The 21,219-nt window shown below is 37.0% G+C and overlaps 1 protein-coding gene across 2 annotated transcripts in view; it reads left to right on the top strand.

Annotated features, from left to right (window-relative positions):
* Positions 1 to 21,219, top strand: part of LOC149813180 (uncharacterized) — a 152,779-nt gene that overhangs the window by 117,940 nt on the left and 13,620 nt on the right. For both annotated transcript variants that reach the window (XM_089992187.1, XM_089992186.1), the window contains exons 10-11: positions 2,312 to 2,438; positions 2,593 to 2,708. In XM_089992187.1, the coding sequence (XP_089848313.1) occupies positions 2,312 to 2,438; positions 2,593 to 2,708 (243 nt within the window). The remainder of the gene's footprint in view (positions 1 to 2,311; positions 2,439 to 2,592; positions 2,709 to 21,219) is intronic.

The raw sequence follows: 21,219 nt of genomic DNA, 5'->3' as shown, positions 1-21,219 counted from the left end.
CGCTTTGGCTTCAACAGGTCAGCAGCAGATCATACACTATTTATCAAGAAAACTAACTCAGGCATAGTTGTTATGGTGGTATATGTGGATGACATCATTCTTACAGGAGACGATGTGGAAAATATTGAAGCCACTAAGGCTCATCTTCAAAAACACTTTGTTACAAAAGACCTTGGTTCACTCAGATACTTTCTGGGTATAAAAGTTGCCAGGAACCGTGAAGGGATGGTTTTGTCTCAACGGAAGTATGTTCTTGACTTATTAAAGGAAACGGTAATGTTGGGAGCTAAACCAACAAATATTCCCATGGACCATAAAGTTCAGTTGTTTGAAGAAGGGTCAAAACCGGTTGATAGCAAAAGCTATCGCTCACTAGTAGTGAAGCTACTGTATGTAACTGTTACCAGGCCAGATATTGCTTTAGCAGTAAGCAAAGTTAGCCAGTTTATGGACAAACCAACTGAGGTACACTGGAATGCAGCTATAATGATTCTCAGGTATTTAAAATATTATCCTGGAAAAGGGTTATTGTTTAGGAAAGGTGGTAATCTGGAGATAGTGGCCTATTCTGATGCTGACTATGCAGGATCTATAGTGGATAGAAAATCTACCACAGGATTCTGTGTGTTTTTGGGAGACAACCTGATTTCATGGAGAAGTAAGAAGCAAAATGTGGTTTCTAGATCGAGTGCAAAATCAGAATATAGGGCTATGGCCCAAACAACTGCTGAATTGATGTGGGTTCGTACTGTTCTTCATGACCTTCAGGTGAAGGTTTCCTCTCCTATGACCATGATGTGTGATAACAAGGCTGCCACATATATAGCAAACAATCCTGTCTTTCATGAGAGAACAAAGCACATTGAGGTTGATTGTCACTATGTAAGAGATATTGTTCAAGTTGGTTATATCTCTACCAAATATCTAAAGTCGAAGGACCAAGTTGCAGATATGTTTACAAAGCCTTTTGCTAGACCAAATTTCTCAAAATGATTTGACAAGCTGAGGATGATTGATATCTATGCTCCAGCTTGAGGGGGAGTGTTGAGAGTAAGAGGTTTTTAGAGGTTATTTGAAATTTTAAGTTAATGAGGGGCGTATATGTAATTTCTCCTTTTTGGCATCTCTCTATTTAACATAGAGAGTAGCCCTAATATGATGAACGAGTTCTTCTTTTCTAAACAGTCGTCTCTCTCTCTCTCTCTACCTAGGGTTCGGTGCTTCTCATATATTCTTGAACAATAAAGTTTAAAGTAGTATAAAAACAGATGTAAAAATAACAATCTTGGTTCCCTCCCCCAACCTAGGTACTTGCCTAGGCATTTGGCATTCTTAGGCTTTAGACTTGAGCCTATGTGGTCTAGGTGGGATTTTAACTACATAGGTAAAAATATCGTAGTATTTTCAAAAAATAATTTTACAGGGATATTATCACTATAATATTGTGATATTTTCAATTACTTTTACTTTTTTATTTCTTTTCCAACTCTTAAATAGGGTTTTTCTTTTTTCTTTCATATTTTTTACTTGTGTTCTTTTATTGTATGTTTATTTTATTATGTAAACATGTTATTTTATTATTTTTTTTTGTTATTTTTATTTTTTAATTTGCAAGCACCAAGATTTTTCTGAGATTTTCCCAAGATTTATCAACTAAACCTATATTATCCCGAGAATTTTCCTTGCCAAGATATAGCCGAGACTAGGGGTGTCAATGGGCTGGGTTTGACCGAGATCCCACTCGTACTAGACCCTATAGGGTTATGGTTTGGTGATAAAGAAGGAGGTCCGATTGGACTCCGGGTCTGACTCAAAGGGTCTGATTAATATATGGATCCAGGTATGGTTTGTGAAATTTCATACCAGACCCGGGCCCGATCGAAGTTCCAATTAAGATCTGCAATTTTTTAATGTAAAAAAGATAAAATATTATTTTACCAGGTATCGTCCGGGTCTGGTTCATGCAATCCTTATATGATCCTGGTATGGTTTCTCTTATCGTGAGCATGATTAGACCCGAAATCAAAACCGGTACCAGCACCTCAAATCAGATCCGGGTTCAGTCCCACCTAGGTCCAAACCAAATCTCACCCATTGGCACCCATACTCGCGACCAATATTTGTGACTATGACTTTATCAATGCATCACTTCCAAAGCTTTTCATTTTTACTTTGAAAGAGCCAATTCAAGGTTTTCCGTGTAGTAATGAGAACTTTCATGTGGATGGAGTAGGATGATAATGTATTTGATCATTATGTTTGTCATGATACAAAGATTGTATCTTAAGTTCTTTGTTCATGTTTGATGCAGGTGATATCTTTCATGCAGCTCCAAATATAGATCATTCACAGGAATTCGTACGCAAGGATATAAAGGGTTGGTTGAATTGGCTGCGGAACGATATCGGTTTTGATGGATGGCGACTTGATTTTGTGAGGTGCATGATATTTTTTAACATTTTAATATGCTTCTGTTTTCAATTTAATGATTTAATTCTGTTGTTATTCATGGTATCAATCATCTGCACCGTTTGAACAGGAGTTTTTTTTTATCGAAAAACAGAACATTAGTTACAACTTCATTGTTTGCAGGGGATTTTCAGGTCATTATGTGAAAGAGTATATTGAAGCTTCAAAGCCTGCATTTGCTATAGGAGAGTATTGGGACAGTTTAGCTTATGAAGGTGGCAATCTGTGCTATAATCAAGGTAGTCTTTTTTCCACATGAATTTGATTTTTTAGTAGGAATTATGACAGATATATTGCAATTATGTGCTTCCCAGAGGATCTAATGCGCCATGAATGTGTATTTTTGTTTGTGCTCTAAGTAGAGTTCCTGAGATTATTATTATTTATTATTATTATTGTTGTTGTTGTTGTTATTATTATTATTATTATTATTATTTTTATTATTTGAAATCTTAACCATTAATGTTTTACCTTTGGCTAATGCAACATGTGGTGGTGATATATGCTTTACCATTGCGATGCCAGCATGATGATGATATGATCTCATCATCTTGTCTTCACTAATTTGTCTGGTGCTCTTTTGTTGTTTCTTTTTGTTGGTTTTAATTGTTGTGGTGTTTCTTGTTTTGTAACTACTTGTTTGGTGAAGGGTGTTTATGAATTACAATTAGTATGACTTAAATGTTTATTGTTGTTTTTGTTAATCATGAAAGAAGACTGCATATTTTCTCTCTCTTTGTGTTGTCTTCCTTCCATCTTAGCAATCATTGCATGGTGCCAGAATAGTAGTAGGATCCCTCCATGCAAAATCGGTCCTCTCTCTCTCCTATTTTCTTTTATTTTTGTAGCTACTATTGTTAGCATCATTAATGCAACTGCTGATGTAACCGTATATCTTTCCTTGTGTTGCGTGAGGATTTTTTTACTCATTGCATTATTTTTCTTGCAAAGCATACAAATTTATGCTAGGTAACATGGAGACGTGGAGTTGACATGGATATGAGTACCAGGTAAGCTCCAGGTATGGTTTGGGTCGAACCTAATGCAAGCCTGACCCACAACTTTTTTCTTTAACAGTTTGACTAGGGTCAAAGGGGAGGGAACATTTTAGTCCTGCCCCTTTATCGAACTACATGAGACCCTTTGTTACCCCCTTCCAACCCCAGCCCACTTAGTGACTCCTGGCCACCATTCACCTGGGGGCAGCAACAAAGACAGAAGAAGAAGAGAGAGAGAGAGAGAGAGAGAGAGAGAGAGAGAGAGAGAGAGAGAGAGAGATGCCCCTATCCATCATTACCCTTGTTCTTCTTCTTCCTCTTTCTCCTCCATCTTCTTGCTCTTCTTGAGTGTGAGCAATGAAGTGAGGGTGATGAAATATGGTTTTGTTCCCCCTCTTTTCCCCTTATCAAACTGTTGGATCTTGTTTAGCACATTCTATTTATTATTTTCATGTCTTAAAATGGACTCGAATATGATTTTTTGTCATTTTTAAACCACCCTTATTTTCATGAATTGTGAGCAGTTGATTTTCAGCATCTCAAAAATAGAATCTTATGGTGTATTAGACATGGTAAAACCTTCCAATATAGTAAATAAACTATGCTAAACACATCTGGATGGTTGTTAGATTTACCATTTGGTGACTAGATCTATACAAACAAGAGTGTGCACCACTGTATGGTATCATGGTACAAAACAATTATATATTTTCCCATATATATATATATATATGTGTGTGTGTGTGTGTGTGTGTGTAGTTACAACCTTGTATGAACATTTTAAAAGATTTTCGTGTTGTACCTTCCATACTTTCACATGCACCCATACCTTTGAGACATTACATTAAAGAGGAGGTGAGAAGGCATCACCCTTGTTACAGTAATTTTTTTTTAATTTTAACTCTAATAGTAACTACAACCCCTCAGATATGGTTTGGGCCATGGCTCTATATCAATCTCATCACTAGGGTATGTTTGGCTTCATTTGGAAACATACGATTCCAAATCACAAGGTGGAATATGTGATTTGAAATCACATGAGATATGAGTAAATTCACCCCAAATGTGATTGCAAATTGCATTCCCTTTCTCATGGCTTATTTTTTGATGTTTGGTTAGCTGTGCAAATGAGATTCATTCTCTCATTTGCATGAGTTTGAATCACAACATTGTTTTTTACATTTTCTGGATTGGATCAGACTAGATCCGCTCCATTTGTTCCAAGTTAATATGGATCTGGACTGTAATGCCCCCAAAATCACCAACTTGTAACCAATGTTGTGAAAAGCGTTGAGGCGGAAGGAGGCGTTCCACCAAAAACTGAGGCGAGAAGTAAGCCTCGAGGTGCAAAGCGTAAGCCTCAATTTTTTTTTTGAAAACTTGAAAAAAATTCTAAAAAAATATTTAAAAATAAAAATAAATAAAAAAAGGATTTATTCATAAAGCAACAACCAATAAGAAATAGAAAATCTCAAATAAATACTAAAAAATAAGAGATTAATATGTAAAAGTAACTAAGAAACTAATTATATAATTGAAAAAACTGATTATATAATTGAGAAACTGATTATATAATTGAGAAAATAATTATATAACTTACAAACAAATTATATTGTTGTGAAAAAAACTACACAGCATAACAGGATTAAAAAAACTATAAAAAAGTAACTAAAAAACTGATTATATAACTGAGAAACTAATTATATAATTGAGAAACTAATTATATAACTTAGAAACAAATTATATAGCTTTGAAAAAAAACTACATAGCATAACAGGATTAACAACAAAATATAATGTCCTAACATGTATGTATATCTTTTTACACTCTGTTTTCCACACAAATACACACAAATTTATATAATTAATTAAATAAATAACATTTATAATTGAGATTAAATATATAACATATATAATTGAGAAACTAATTTTATAACTTCTTCTTCTTCTTCTTCATGCCTTAGGCCCTTGAGGCGCAGAGGGTCTCGCCTCAAGGTGAGGCGCACCTTTTGCGCCTCAAGGCGCGCTTTTAACAACACTGCTTGTAACTTTTTAGGAAAATGTTGAAAGCCTTGTAATCATTCATTTATTAGAGTTTTAAATAGTAATTCAACGAAAAATGGTAATTTGAAATAACAAGTCAACAGACCTTCGGCGCATTACTTGCAAACCTTTCCTTTACACAACAGATTTGTAACTCCGTACATTCATTGAAACCAAAGATATTCAAAACGAGGTTTTGAAATTTATACAAGAAGTGAGATTTTCAAAGAAACCCTTATACCAAGTTACGAAAATGTCCTCATGAGTGAAACGTTAGGGAAAGAGTTTCATCTTGATATCATCATGCCATCCTGCCATTGCTTGATGTACCGACCTAATCATCACTTGTACTCATGAAACATGGTTAGATCAATAAAAATCTGGTAGGTGCATAGATATAGCAATTTAGAACAAAACTAACATATGCGTTGATCCATACGTGATATGCAATTCAATATAAATAAAATGTGCATGATAATCTTGCTTCGATATTAACTGTCCTAAGGGTATGCATAGGAGAAACGTAGAAACAACTGAGATTGCCCGGGGGTTTGTTATGCCTTGTGTTTTGATACTCCGGACAGCTAGCTGAGTCTACTCCTAAAGGGACGACCAATGACCGAGAGAGGATTCTCCAAAGGCATTCGTGGCAAATGATGCATCCCACTTCTGTAGAAGTCCATAGGATTTACCAACTAGGATAATTTTTTGTAGTCTCATCCCCTAACTCCGATGATTGGGGATACCGAGTCATTTGCCCGAGGGGTGGTTGTTAACATGTCTATCAGAGGTTTTGTATCATCCTATCCTCTCTCTTGACAGAACCAAAGAGACGAATGGGTATGTCAGGTTCTATTTTAATTGACAACCCATTCTACATGCTTTGGTCTTTCAAACCAATTCGAGGATCTTGCCTGTAAAGGCGATCATCACTATTTATGTGATTTATCTTTCATCATTGTGCATTTGCATGCTACGAGGTTACCATAAACCTCTCATCCAATCATCGTATTACTAACATGCCATGCATGTCTGATAGTACCGTTACGATAAGAGGGGTATCGGTTTTTCAGAAATAAACCCCAACTCTATTGTGTTGTGAAATAAATGATATAACCATTTTAGTTTAATTCGACATACTCTGGCCTTTGAAACCAACTCGAGCATCTTGCCTATGAAGGCGATCATCACCATTTATATGATTACCACTTTTATATAATTATGCAATTTGCATGTTACGAGGTGGCCATGAACCTCTCATCTAATCATCATAGTACTAACATGTCGCACATGTCTGATAGTATTGCTACGATGAAAGGGGTATCGATTTCTCAGAAAGAAACCTTAACTTTATTTAGAAAATCTCAAAATCTTGTGTTTTAGACTGGGGATATCTGAGTCATTTCGGATATCAAAACAAAAGGACCGTACGTATCCCTTAGGGCTACATAGGGTTGAGGGAAAGACTTGGTTGCGAATATGCAACCACTCGATATTCGTTTTTGTTACACGAAACAACGAATATTACAAGTGTTGGAATCTCGCATGAATCCTCTTTTTCTTTAAAGACTTGGCGAGCATGCACAAATCTGCGTCTTTAAAAGCAAGTGTAATGCAAGGTAGGCAGGAGTACGCAAAATTACGTACCTTACAAAGTTATATATATGTATATATATATACTATATATATCTCAAAACATAAGTTTGTGCACATTACAACGCAGTGGCATAATACATATATTTCAAAACATAAGCCTGTGTACATTACAGTGTGGCGGCAATATAAATGACATAAAGCAAGACTCGATGTGCGAAACCACACATTAAGCTAAATAAACTGCATAAGCGAAACACAATGTACGAAATCATACATCGGCTAAATAAATTATGTAACCAGTTCACGATGTACGAAACCGTACATCGGCTAAATAAATTGTGTAAGTAGTAGCATGTGCATGTATCAGCGCAGTGGCAAAGTAAATGACTTAAATTTAAATGAACAAGGATACACAAAACTGCGTCCTTGAGTTAAACACACACACACACACACACACACACACACACACACACACACACACACATATATATATATGTATATACGTATACATATATGTTAGAAGTGTTCCGCCATTTGTCCTCGTATACAACTTTTTCCTATCTCAGAGATGGTTGAACTTGCTGACGATTTCGAGCATAGGTCTTTAAAGGCTTACGCATTTATTTTGCTCGATATGTGGTTTCACATATCGAACATTGCTTTATGTCATTTACTTTGCCGTCACGCTTTTACGTGCACAGCCTTTTGCTTACGCATTTATTTAGCTCGATTTGTGGTTTCACATATCGAGCATTGCTTTATGTCATTTACTTTGCTGTCGTGCTTTTACGTGCACATGCTACTACTGCTTATATGATTTATTTAGCCGAGGTACAATTTTGTGTTTCGTGCATTGCTTACGCATTTATTTAACTCAATGTGTGGTTTCACACATCGAGCCTTGCTTTATGTCATTAAATTTACCGTCACACTTTTTACGTGCATAGGCTACTACTTACAATGATCAAGGTACGATTTCGTACCTCATGCGCAACTTATGTGATTGTTTTTCGCTCGACATGTTGCTTCACACATCGAGTCATTCTTTGTACCTTATCGCTGCATGCTGTTAAAATACATGTGTAATCTATATATATATATATATATATATATTGTCTAAATATACCCACTAGGGGTATTTTAGACATTTCGCAAGTACCCGATAGGGGTACTTGTTATTTTGTTTTTATTTTTTGTAATTATTTTGCACTTTATTTTTATCTTTTTTTGTTTTTTATTTTTGGCCACATAAGGGGCCCCACCATGGAGTCGATGGGCCCCCCAACGGTCACATTTGTGATCGTTGGGGGCTCCCAACGACTCCATGGGGAGCCCCCTAGGTGGCTCTCCTTTTAAGGCCTAAAGCCACCCCTCCTACTTTTTTTGTGTATATATAGGGGTGAACCCCTCTTGTATTCTTCACTCTTGAGAGCTCTCTCTCTTTTCAATAAGAGACATTTGTATTTTTATGTTGTGTTGTCTCTTGTGGGTTTGGGTGTTAGCCCTTTTTGTTTGTTCATTAGTGGATATTGTAAGTGCTTAACGCACTCTTTGTTTTTCCGCATATTTCATTACATGGTATCAGAGCCTTGTGTATGCTCTTCTTCTTAATATAGCTAGTTGTGTAGCTAAATTTTTTTCTTGTTGTATCTCTCTTCGTTTGTCCTCTTGTGAGTGATTAAATGGAAGGAGAACAAAAGATTGATCTCTCCTTCAAGCTCAATGGCTCCAACTACATGATGTGGGCCGCCGCCATGGAGAACAACCTCAAAGGTAAAAAACTTTGGGGATATGTTATGTGCACCATTCCGGAATCACAACTCCAACTAACTAAGATGGATGGTGATCAAGAAAAAGCTCTTGAAGGAAATGCCCGCATGAAGGCCATTGAAGATCACCAATCTAAAGTGGAAGATTGGGAAAGTTGAAATGAAATGGGGATCTTCGAAACACGAGCTTAGATTAACAAGGGCAAGTGTCAAGAATGACACTAAAGCATAACCCTTAAAAAGGGTATAACTGGAAACAAAATAAAAATAAAAATGTATTCTTTATTGATATGAAAAACCAATTGCTTAAGAAGCTTTGGAATAAAATACAAGAGGGGCTGCACCCCTTTATATACACAGCTGAAAGAGGACTCAATAGAGCTGTTGGGCACAGTCCAACAGCTCTATTTAGAGTTGTTTGAATGTGTCAGTCCAACAGCTCTATTAAGAGTTGTTGGACTGTGTCAGTCCAACAGCTCTATTGCTAGTCAAGTCTGGACAGGACTTGACTAGCAACAGTCATTCTAGTTCAAACTGAACTAGATGACATAAAGACAGAAAATAAAAATAAAGGAAAAAAATTACAGAAAAGAAAGAAATGAAAAATGTATTTATATATATATAATAATATAATATTATTATATATACATATATGTACAGTTTTACATTTTAACACTCCCCCTCAAACTTACGGTACAATGAGCAAAAGTTTGTCTAAGAGAAAGTGAAATCGGGGAGCAGCGAGAGGCTTTGTAAAGAAGTCTGCTAACTGATATTCTGAAGTGACATATGGCAGATCAATTATCCCGTGTAGATATTCCTCTCTGACATAGTGACAATCCATTTCGATGTGTTTGGTGCGTTCGTGGAATGTTCTGTTACTGGCAATGTAGATCGCACTTTTGTTGTCACAACACATTTGTGAAGCCTTTGTTGCTTAAGCTCCCATGTCAGCAAGCAGTCGTCGGAGCCAAACTACTTCCATGGTCGTGGTTGCCATGGCTCTGTATTCAGCTTCGGTGGATAAGAGAGATACCTTCTGCTGCTTTTTACACCTCCACGAGATTAATGATTCTACTAAAAAGACACAAAAGCCAGTGGTTGAGTGTCTATTATTGGGATCACCTCCCCAATCAGCATCAGTATATGCAATTAAATCAAGAGAAGAGGAGGAAGATAAGAAAAGTCCTCGTGAAAGAGAGGACTTGATGTATCTGATAATACGCATGACTGCTCCCATATGAACAGAAGTAGGAGCATGTTGAAATTGACTTGCTGTATGAACAACATGTGCTATATCTGGTTTGGTAATGGATAGATAGGAAAGTGCCCCAACAAGCTGTCTGTAAGGAGTAGGGTCTGCAAGAAGTTCTCCATCATCAATCTTCATTTTAACATTAACAACTTCTGGAGTGTCAACTTTCTTATCATTAGTAATACCAGACCTGAAAACAATATCAAAAGCAAATTTAGTCTGAGATAATAAATATCCTTTAGGAGAATAAGCAACTTCAATGCCTAAAAAATATCTCAACATGCCCAAATCAGTCATTTCAAAATGAGATTTAAGAAGTGTTTTGATTGTTTCAACTCCCTGTTTATCTTTTCCGGTGATGATCATATCATCCACATAGAGAAGAAGCACAATGATCCCTGTATCAGAATTCTTAATAAACAAAGCAGTGTCAGTTAAACAGAATTGAAAACCAATATCAATCATAACACGACTAAACCTATCATACCAAGCTTTTGGTGCTTGTTTAAGTCCATAAAGAGTTTTTTCTAAGCGAAGGACTTTACCCTTAGGAATACTTAGACCAGGAGGGGGTTCCATATATACTTCTTCAACTAGCTTTCCATTTAAAAAAGCATTTTTGACATCCATTTGAAAAATAGACCATTTTTTGATAGAAGCTAAGGCAATTAAGGTTCGGACAGTAGTCATACGAGCCACCGGAGCAAAGGTTTTTTCATAATCAATCCCATATTCTTGAGCATAACCTTTGGCTACTAAACGGGCTTTATATCTTTCAAGAGTACCATCACTCTTGGTTTTAATTTTATAAACCCATCGACATCCTATAGTTTTCTTCCCTGGAGGAAGATCTTGAATATTCCATGTAGAAGCCTTTTCAAGTGCATCTAATTCAGCTTTCATGGCTTCTATCCATTTGATATCATTTTTTGCTTGAAAATATGTGGATGGTTCTTCATATGAGTGAATTAATGCAATAACTGCCCTATATGTGGGTGAGAAAGACTCGTATGATACAAACTTTTCTGGAGGCCTCGAGATTCGGGATGATTGTCTAGTTGGAATGTTAGAATATTTCTCAAGTGCACATGGAGGATTAGACTCTTGTCGCCTGGAATATTGAATACTAGTATCTCTATGAACTTCTTCATTTTCAACATTAAGATCAATAATTCTTTTATCATCATCAAAGTTACAGTCAAGGTCATATTCATCAGATGTTGATATTAGATCTAGCAAAAAGGAGTACTCAGTGACGTCTTTTAATTTTCTAAAATCAAAGAAGCTCTCCTTTTCAAGAAAGGAAACATTTCTAGACACATATAGTTTATTATTTTTGAAGTCAAAACATCTATAACCTTTCTGGTTTTCAGCATATCCTAAAAAGGCACAGGGAATCGCACGAGGGGAAAGTTTATCATTTTTGTTAGTAAATATGAAACATTTGCACCCAAATATTCTTAGTCTAGAGTAGTCTGGAGAAATGTTCATAAGTTTTTCAATGGGAGTGATATTTTGTAACGAAGAAGATGGCATCCTATTAATGAGATAGGTGGCAGTTAAGGCAGCTTCTGCCCAAAAGTCTTTCGGGACTTGATTTGCTATTAATAAAGTCCTAGTGGTTTCTATAATATGGCGATGTTTTCGTTCTGCCAGTCCATTTTGTTGAGGTGTATAAGGACAAGATCTTTGATGTGTGATGCCATGCAATTTAAGATAATTTTGAAAATCTATGGATAAAAACTCTCCCCCTGAATCTGTGCGAAAAATAGTAATATCATTTTGAAACTTGTTTTTAACCATATTATGAAAAGTTTGAAAGTATGAAAATACTTCAGACTTATGTTTGAGAAAGTACATCCACGTATGTCGGGAGAAATCATCGACAAAAATAACATAGTAAACAAATCCTCCTTTAGAAATTACTGGTGCAGGACCCCAAACATCCGAGTTTATTAATTCAAGTGGTCTTGAAGAGAAAAAGGTTCTGTTCTGAAATGGTAATCTTTTCATTTTGCTGAGAATACAATCTTTACAATCAAATGATTCAGAGTTACAAAATTTTCCTAGATTTGGAAAATGTTGGATTTTGGCTATATGTGGGTGACCAAGTCTCTTATGCCACAGTTCCAACTCTATTTTTTGAATATTATAACAAAAAGCTTTCTTCGGCATTTCCAAAAAATCCATGTAATAGAGTCCTCCTTCTCTATGGCCTTCCCCAATCAGCTTGCCTGACTGGCGATCCTGTACCCAACAACCATGAGAAGAAAAAGAAATATTACACCCATAATCAGAAATTTGAGATACAGATAAAAGATTTAAATTTAATTTGGGAACATGTCTAATTTCTGGAATAATTTTTTTTTTGTTTTATAAATTTTTTCAAAATTTCCTATTCCTTCTATTTCAAGAGAAGTCCCATCAGCAGTAAAGACCTTTGACACACTTGTTTTATTTTTAACACATTTGGATAGACTTTGATTATTTGGGGTCATATGAAAAGATGCACCAGAGTCAAGAAGCCAAGAAATTTTACCTAGATCAGAAAAAGATGAGGCTGCTGCGCCGGTTGAAGCTTCAGATGAGGAAGAGGCACCTTTGATGAGAGGCTGAAGAATCTCCATTAGTTGGGCCAGGGAAACTGGTGCATCCTGATCTTTAGGCTCCGATCCAGCAATTGCAGCTCTTTTTTCTCTCAGCTCCTTAAGTTTGGGACATTGTGGCCTGTAGTGTCCCGGTTCATGACAGTGATGACAAATAACTTTCTTCTTATCATAGTCACCATTTTGTCGGTTAAAGTGAGGAGGCCTATATGATCGAACATGATTCCCTGGTCTAGACACGGCTAAAACAGAATCATCTTCAATTTTTAAAGAACCTTTCCGGAGACGATTTTCTTCCATTGTTAACTCTTTAATAGTTTCAACAATAGAAGGAATTTTTCCCCGGTGAAGTAGGGCCGATTTAGTGGTTTCAAATTCCGGCCTTAATCCAGTGATAAACTGGTAAAAAAGTTCAGCATCGAGTTGTTTCTGACGAAGCTCGATGTCTTCGGCACAATGCCACTTTGGTTCTAAAAGGGAAAGTTCTTCCCAAAGTTCGGACAACCCATTATAATATTCACGAATAGTTTTGTCTCCTTGTGTCATCATTCGAACTTTTTCTTGGAGGTTGCACACGTGTGCAATATCTTTAAGGGAATACATATTCTTAAGGTATTCCCATGCCTTATCGGCATGATCAAATTTGGCAAGACTTGAGCATTTTTTAATGTCAACGCTATTGATAAGCCATGACATTATCTTCGCATGAGATATTCTCCATTCTTTCCATTTCTTCTCGTATGAGGCAATAGCCTTGATTTTCTCTTCTTTCGATAGAGGGACCTCTTTATCTCCCTCCTTTTTAGTAAGAGATAACTTAGGTTCCGAATCGGAACCATCCACAATCCCCCATAAGCCTTTTCCCCATATATGGTGCTTCATGATTGAAGCCCATGTTACATAGTTCGTATCGCTTAGTTGCATAGGCATGATGGTGACTTTATCATTGTCATCCATCGATTACAAAGAGAGAAAGAATAGGGATAGAAGAGAAACAAGAAGGAAAATGAAAAAGAAAGAAAAAAAAACAATACAACAAGATGTGAAATCTTCTCCAATGAAGTGATAAAACACTTCTCTTCAAGTGGCGAACACTTTTGCAAACGGGCACGGAAACCGAGGCAGTTTTTCCTCAAGATTTAGTACTTCCGCGGCTCTGATACCATGAAATGAAATGGGGATCTTCGAAACACGAGCTTAGATTAACAAGGGCAAGTGTCAAGAATGACACTAAAGCATAACCCTTAAAAAGGGTATAACTGGAAACAAAATAAAAATAAAAATGTATTCTTTATTGATATGAAAAACCAATTGCTTAAGAAGCATTGGAGTAAAATACAAGAGGGGCTGCACCCCTTTATATACACAGCTGAAAGAGGACTCAATAGAGCTGTTGGGCACAGTCCAACAGCTCTATTTAGAGCTGTTGGAATGTGTCAGTCCAACAGCTCTATTAAGAGCTGTTGGACTGTGTCAGTCCAACAGCTCTATTGCTAGTCAAGTCTGGACAGGACTTGACTAGCAACAGTCATTCTAGTTCAAACTGAACTAGATGACATAAAGACAAAAAATAAAAATAAAGGAAAAAAATTACAGAAAAGAAAGAAATGAAAAATGTATTTATATATATATATATAATAATAAAATATTATTATATATACATATATGTACAGTTTTACATTTTAACAAAAGTAAGCATGCCAAGATTCTTGCTTGGTTCATGAACAATGTGGAGCTCAAGATTTGCGCCAACATTGTTAAGTTTCAGATGGCTAATGAAGCATGGTTCTTTATGAAAGGTATGTTTACTCAAAAAGACCTTGCTCGTCAATTCTTTCTTCAAGAAAAAATCCGGACTATCAAGCAAGGGGAAATGAGTGTAAGGGATTACTTTAGCACTCTTGGACCCTTATGGGATGAACTATCTTTACTAGAACCAAAGTGAGTTTCTAGTGTGGATGTGGAATTAAGGAGAGAACAAATGAAAAAAGAGCACTTTTTCCAATTTTTACATGGGCTTAGGCCCGAATATGAACAAGTTAGATCTTCCCTTCTTTATAGATCTAAGCCTCTTCCCTTGGAAGATGCCATAGCCGAAATATGCCAAGAAGAAACTCGTCTTCGCATGATTAAAGGAGGAGATGATGTTTTGGCCGTATCAAAACCCGACAACCATATGAAAGCTTACAAACCTCCACATTTTGAAAGGCAAAATAATTATAATGGCAACTATAGAAAAGCCATTTGCCATCATTGCCAAGAATCGGGTCATATAAGACCTAATTGCCCTAAGTTGAATGAAGCACCTAAAAATAAGGTTGCTTCCGTTGAAGAGGCTACTCAAAAGAAAGAGGAAAACATCAAAGGGAAGAAATCTTTTTCTCTTGCTCAACTATCGGAAGCACTACAAACTCTACTCAAGATACCATCAACCTCGGGTGCCGACATAGCTTCTTCCTCTCCTTCAGGTATGTCTTCTTGGATCCTTGACTCTGGAGCTTCCTTTCATATGACCCCGCTTGAAAATGAGCTTTCCGATTTGTGTAATAACTATAAAAACTCCTATCTTTCAACTGCCGATGGTACATTTTTACAAGTAAAAAGTTTTGGAACTTTAAACTTTTTCAAAGATTTCTTTGTGCCAAACGTGAGAGTTGTATCTCAACTTAATTTAAATCTCCTCTCTGTTGCTCAAATATGTGATCATGAATGTGAAATTTTCTTCTCAACTAAAGATTGCTCTATACAGGATCTCCGGTCCGGGAAGCAGATTGGGCAAGGCCATAGGAGGGGAGATCTCTATTATATGAGCAACTTGAAACTCCCCACTAACTCTTTTTGTAACCATGTCCAAGATAAAAATATTGAAATTTGGCATCAAAGACTTGGACATCCAAGTTTCTCAAAAATGTATTCCTTTCCATTTGGAAATAAATTTTGTAATGAGAAACATTTTGTTTGCAAGAGTTGTATTTTTGGCAAAATGAAATCCACTCTTTTTCCAAACCGAACTTTTGTGTCTAAAAGACCTTTTGAGTTAGTCCATTCGGACGTTTGGGGTCCTTCCCCGATCATGTCTAAAGGAGGGTACTCCTATTACGTTACTTTCATTGATGACTACACTAGATATGTGTGGATCTACTTTCTCAATTTAAAATCCGAAGTCTTTGACTTCTTCAAAAAATTTCATATGATAATTAAAAATCAATTTTCAAGTAATATCTCTACTCTTAGATCCGATTCGGGTGGAGAATATTTATCAAATGAATTTCAAAATTATTAGAAGTGAATGAAATTTGTCATCAAAGATCGTGTCTTAGGACTCCCCAACAAAACGGCTTGGTCGAAAGAAAGCATAGACACATCATGGAAACCACTAGGACACTCCTTATTTCTAAGGAAATTCCGAAGAGTTTTTGGGCCGAAGCGGCCTTAACCTCAACTTACTTAATAAATAGAATGATATCTTCATCCTTACAAAATACATCTCCATATGAAAAACTATTTGAAAGAACACCCAATTTCAATAGATTAAGAATTTTTGGGTGTAAATGTTTTGTCCTTACACATAAAAGGGACAAATTATCTCCTAAAGCTATTGAATGTGTTTTCTTGGGATATGGAGAAAATCAAAAGGGTTTTAGATGTTTTGACTTGAAAAATAACGAACTCTATGTATCCAAAGATGTAACCTTTTTAGAAAATGAAAATGGTTTTGTGAAAACTAAAGATATTGACGAAAGTGAATATGCTTTTTTATTTGATCTTCTCTCTCAAGAAGATGAGACTCCTCCAGAAGAGGAAATCTCTAATGAGTCTTTAAATGACCTAGAGGATATTCCTCTTGACAATGTTATAGATGAAAGTGATAGACCAATCCAAACCTATGTTAGGCGTGGTCAACAAGCTCAAATGAGCGCCTTAGAAAAATATTCTCAAGGATCCAACATAGAAGAAACCTCTTTAAGGAGATCTGGTCGAATCTCCAATCCTCCTAATAGGTTTGTTTCCTATGAGTCCCTAACCCCAAGGTATAGAGTGTGTCTAATTGCGTTGCACTCATTTCATGAACCTTCACACTATAATGAGGCCAAAAACCTTCCCCAATGGGTTGAAGCCATGAACTTAGAGCTTAGTGCCCTTGAAAAGGCAAAAACTTGGGAAATAACTTTGTTACCCACTAGAAAGAAATCGATTGGATGTAGATGGGTCTTCAAAATTAAAACTAAAAGTGATGGTTCATTAGAACGTTATAAAGCCCAGTTAGTAGCTAAAGGATATGCTCAAGAATATGGTATAGATTATGAAGAAACCTTCGCACCTGTAGCTAGGATGACTAGTGTTAGGACTCTTATCGCCATTGCGTCAGTCAAAAAATGGCCTATCTATCAACTAGATGTTAAGAATGCATTCCTAAATGGCGAATTAAATAAAGAAGTTTACATGGATCCCCCACCAGGAGTATGTATTGGTAAAAATAAAATTCTCAAACTTAAAAATGCATTATATGGTTTAAAACAAGCCCCAAAGGCTTGGCATGATAGATTTAGTAATGTAATGACAAGTTTGAATTTTCGTTCATGTTATACTGACACTGCTTTGTTTGTGAAAAGTGCAGGGTCTTCAGTAGTTATTTTACTACTTTATGTTGATGATATGATCATCACTGGAAGTGATGAGCAAGGAATTAATGATATTAAGAAAGTTTTAAAAGAAAATTTTGACATGTCTGACCTTGGTTTCTTAAGATATTTTTTAGGAATTGAAGTGACGTATTCTCCTCGAGGGTACATTCTCTCTCAGATGAAACTTGCTGCTGACATTTGTTCCAAGTCTAGTATCTCCGATGATAAGAAGATAGAAACCCCTGAAGTCATCAATGCGAAGTTAAGATTGGAAGATGGAACACCTCTCGAGGATCCTACTCCCTATCGGCAACTTGTTGGGTCTCTAACCTACTTATCTATCACTCGGCCATACATAGCTCATGTCGTCCACTCAGTCAGTCAGTTTCAACATGCACCTACAACCGTGCACATGAGTGCAGTCTTAAGGATCGTCAGATACATCAAAAACACCATAACTAAGGGAGTTTTTGTTTCCTCCTCCTCAACGCTTGATTTAATTGCTTATACTGATGCGGATTGGGGAGGAAATCCCAATGACCGAGTCTCAACTACGGGTTTATGTGTTTTCTTAGGTGACTATGATTTCTTGGAGATGCAAGAAGCAACACAAAGTATCCTTGTCCTCAATGGAAGCGGAATATCGTGCTATGACCACTACAACCATGAAACTTGTATAGCTAAGAAGTCTTCTCAGTGATATGGGCATTGTCATCTCTACTCCTTCGAAGATGTGTTGTGACAACAAAAGCGGAATTTATATCGCAAGCAATCATGCCTTCCACGAGCATACTAAGCATATTGAGATGGACTGCCATTACATACGTGATGAATTCCTAAGAGGAACCATAACACTTCCTTACGTCACATCCAAGTACCAGTTGGCGGACTTCTTCACTAAAGCCCTTGCTGCTCCTCGTTTCTTGTTTCTCCTTAACAAGCTTTCAGTCATATCCCCGTAAAGCTTGAGGGAGGGTGTTAAAATACATGTGTAATCTATATATACATATATATATATATATATATATTGTCTAAATATACCCACTAGGGGTATTTTAGACATTCCACAAGTACCCGATAGGGGTACTTGTTATTTTGTTTTTATTTTTTGTAATTATTTTGCACTTTATTTTTATCTTTTTTTGTTTTTTATTTTTGGCCACATAAGGAGCCCCACCATGGAGTCGATGGGGCCCCCAATGGTCACATTTGTGACCGTTGGGGGCTCCCAACGACTCCATGGGGAGCCCCCTAGGTGGCTCTCCTTTTAAGGCCTAAAGCCACCCCTCCTCTACTTTTTTTGTGTATATATAGGGGTGAACCCCTCTTGTATTCTTCACTCTTGAGAGCTCTCTCTCTTTTCAATAAGAGACATTTATATTTTTATGTTGTGTTGTCTCTTGTGGGTTTGGGTGTTAGCCCTTTTTGTTTGTTCATTAGTGGATATTGTAAGTGCTTAATGCACTCTTTGTTTTTCCGCATATTTCATTACACATGCTATGTGCCCAGGCCTGTGATTTGCCATATGTGTATTGTGCGTACATGTTTGCAGGGTACGTTGTTCGCGTACTTTGTTTAACCTTGTACCATGTTTGCCCTTTTTATAAGTCGCAGATTTTGCACATGCATATCAAGGCTTTTAAGGAAAAAGGGAGATTTTTGCGAAAAACCTGTTGTCCAAACACACGTAGTTTTCAAAAGCTAAATTAAACGTGGATAAGGTCGAGGGTTTCTGCTGAGAAACCCGCATCCCATTTATCGTAATTGGATGAGAGATTTGTGTCAATCTCGTAACATGTAAACGACTCAATGTAGCGGTCACACAAACAATAATAATCGCCTTCACAAGCAAGATGCTTGAATGAGTTTAACAAATCAGAGCATTAAGAATGAGTCGTCAGTTAAAATAGAACCTAGCGCACCTATCCCCCTTCTTGGTTTCGTCAAGGAAAAGGATGAGATGGTACAAAAACTCGGATGAAGAAGTTGTTAACAACTACGCTCCTCGAGTAGCAATTGACTCGGTGTCCCCAGTCATCGGAGTTAGGGGACGGGGCTATCGAATTTATCCTAAGTGATAGTCCCCATGGACTTTTGTAGAAGTTGGATGCATCCTTTTCCACGAATGCCTTTGGAGAATTCTCTTTCGGTCATCGACCGTACCCTTAGGAGCAGACTCAACTAGTTATCCGGAGTATCAAAATACAAAGAATAATAGACCCCCGAGCAAAACTCAGTTGTTCATACGTTTCTCCTATGCATACCCTTAGGACAGTTAATATTGAAATAAAGTTATCTTGTTCATTTTATTTATTTTGAAACTGCTTATTGTTAGAAAGATCAACCTGCAAGAGACAAAAGTGAGGTAAAGAGAGAAGAGGGGAGTCGGCGGCAATAGGGTTTTCCCGTTTCTATTACTATTTATATGTATTGTACAAAGTATAACATTACACAAGTAATAAAAATAAATTACAATATGTCACCGCCCACGCATCCCGAGGTGGATCCTTGGAATGTGATGTGGGTCGGATCCATGATCCAAAACTAACAGTCTCCCTCAAGTTGAGTATGGTCTTTGATCATGCTCAACTTGTCTTTGAGTGCCCAAAACTGATGAGTGGATAATCCCTTGGTAAAGATGTCAGCAACTTGCATATCTGACCGAACATATGCAGGTTCAATTTCTTTTTCTTCCACCTTTTGTCTAACAAAGTGTTGATCGATCTCGATATGCTTCGTGCGACAATGAAGGATGGGATTGAAGGCAATATTAATAGCACTCTGATTATCGCAAAGAAGCATAGAGGACGAGATCGGTTCTTGTAATTCTTGCAGTAGATGTCTCACCCATGTAACATCGGCTGTTCCTGCTGCCATTGCATGATACTCTGCTTCAGTACTAGATCGCGCCACTGCCTTTTGCTTCTTGCTACTCCATGTTACAATATTATTTCCGATAAGAATGCAATACCCCGAAACTGATCTGCGCTCGTCAGGATCACCAGCCCAGTCCGCGTCTGTGTAAGTGAGTAGTCGATGTCCTGACGTATAAGTTGTGTCCTTGGTATATATCAAGCCATCTTCGATCGTACCCTTTAAATACCGAAGGATCCTTTTCACTCCTTCCATGTGTACATCTGTAGGAGCATGCATAAACTGTGAAGCCTGATTGACAAAGTATGCTATGTCAGGCCTAGTGAATGTTAGGTATTGTAACATCCCTACAACTTGACGATACAAAGTAGGATCATGATAAGCAGTGCCTTCTTTAGCACTTAGCTTATGATTTAGAAGACAAGGTGTGCTAATTGGTTTACAATTATCCATCCCTGTAGCAAGTAAAATATCAATAGTGTACTTATGTTCGCTCAATGTAATAGTCTCATGTCAACTATCAACTTCCACACCCAAAAAATATCGCAAGGGACCCAAGTCTTTCATCTTGAATTTAGCCATCAGCATAGACTTAACCCAAGATATTTGAACCTCATCACTCCCGGTGATAATGATGTCATCAACATATATAAGCACCCAAACAATAGCTGAATCACTTTTGAATATGAACAATGAATGGTCTAGAACACTTTTAGTGAACCCATGATGCTGGATCTCCGTGGAAAAACTTTCAAACCAAGATCGAGAAGCTTGTTTCAAGCCATAAAGAGAGTGTCAAAGTTTACATACCCAATTGGATGAATCATGCATGCTATAACCAGGTGGTTGCTCCATGTAAACTTCTTCCTTTAGTTCACCATGCAGAAATGCATTTTTAACATCAAGTTGACTAAGTGACCATCCATGTTGTAACGCCAATGCAATGATAATCCTGACGGTGCCCAATTTTAGTACTGGGCTGAAC

This window comes from Nuphar pumila, chromosome 16 (genome assembly GCF_984573655.1).
Source record: "Nuphar pumila chromosome 16, dmNupPumi1.hap1.1, whole genome shotgun sequence".
Lineage (NCBI taxonomy): Eukaryota > Viridiplantae > Streptophyta > Magnoliopsida > Nymphaeales > Nymphaeaceae > Nuphar > Nuphar pumila.
Note: the sequence above shows the minus strand (reverse complement) of the source record. Positions and strands in the feature narration are given on the sequence as shown.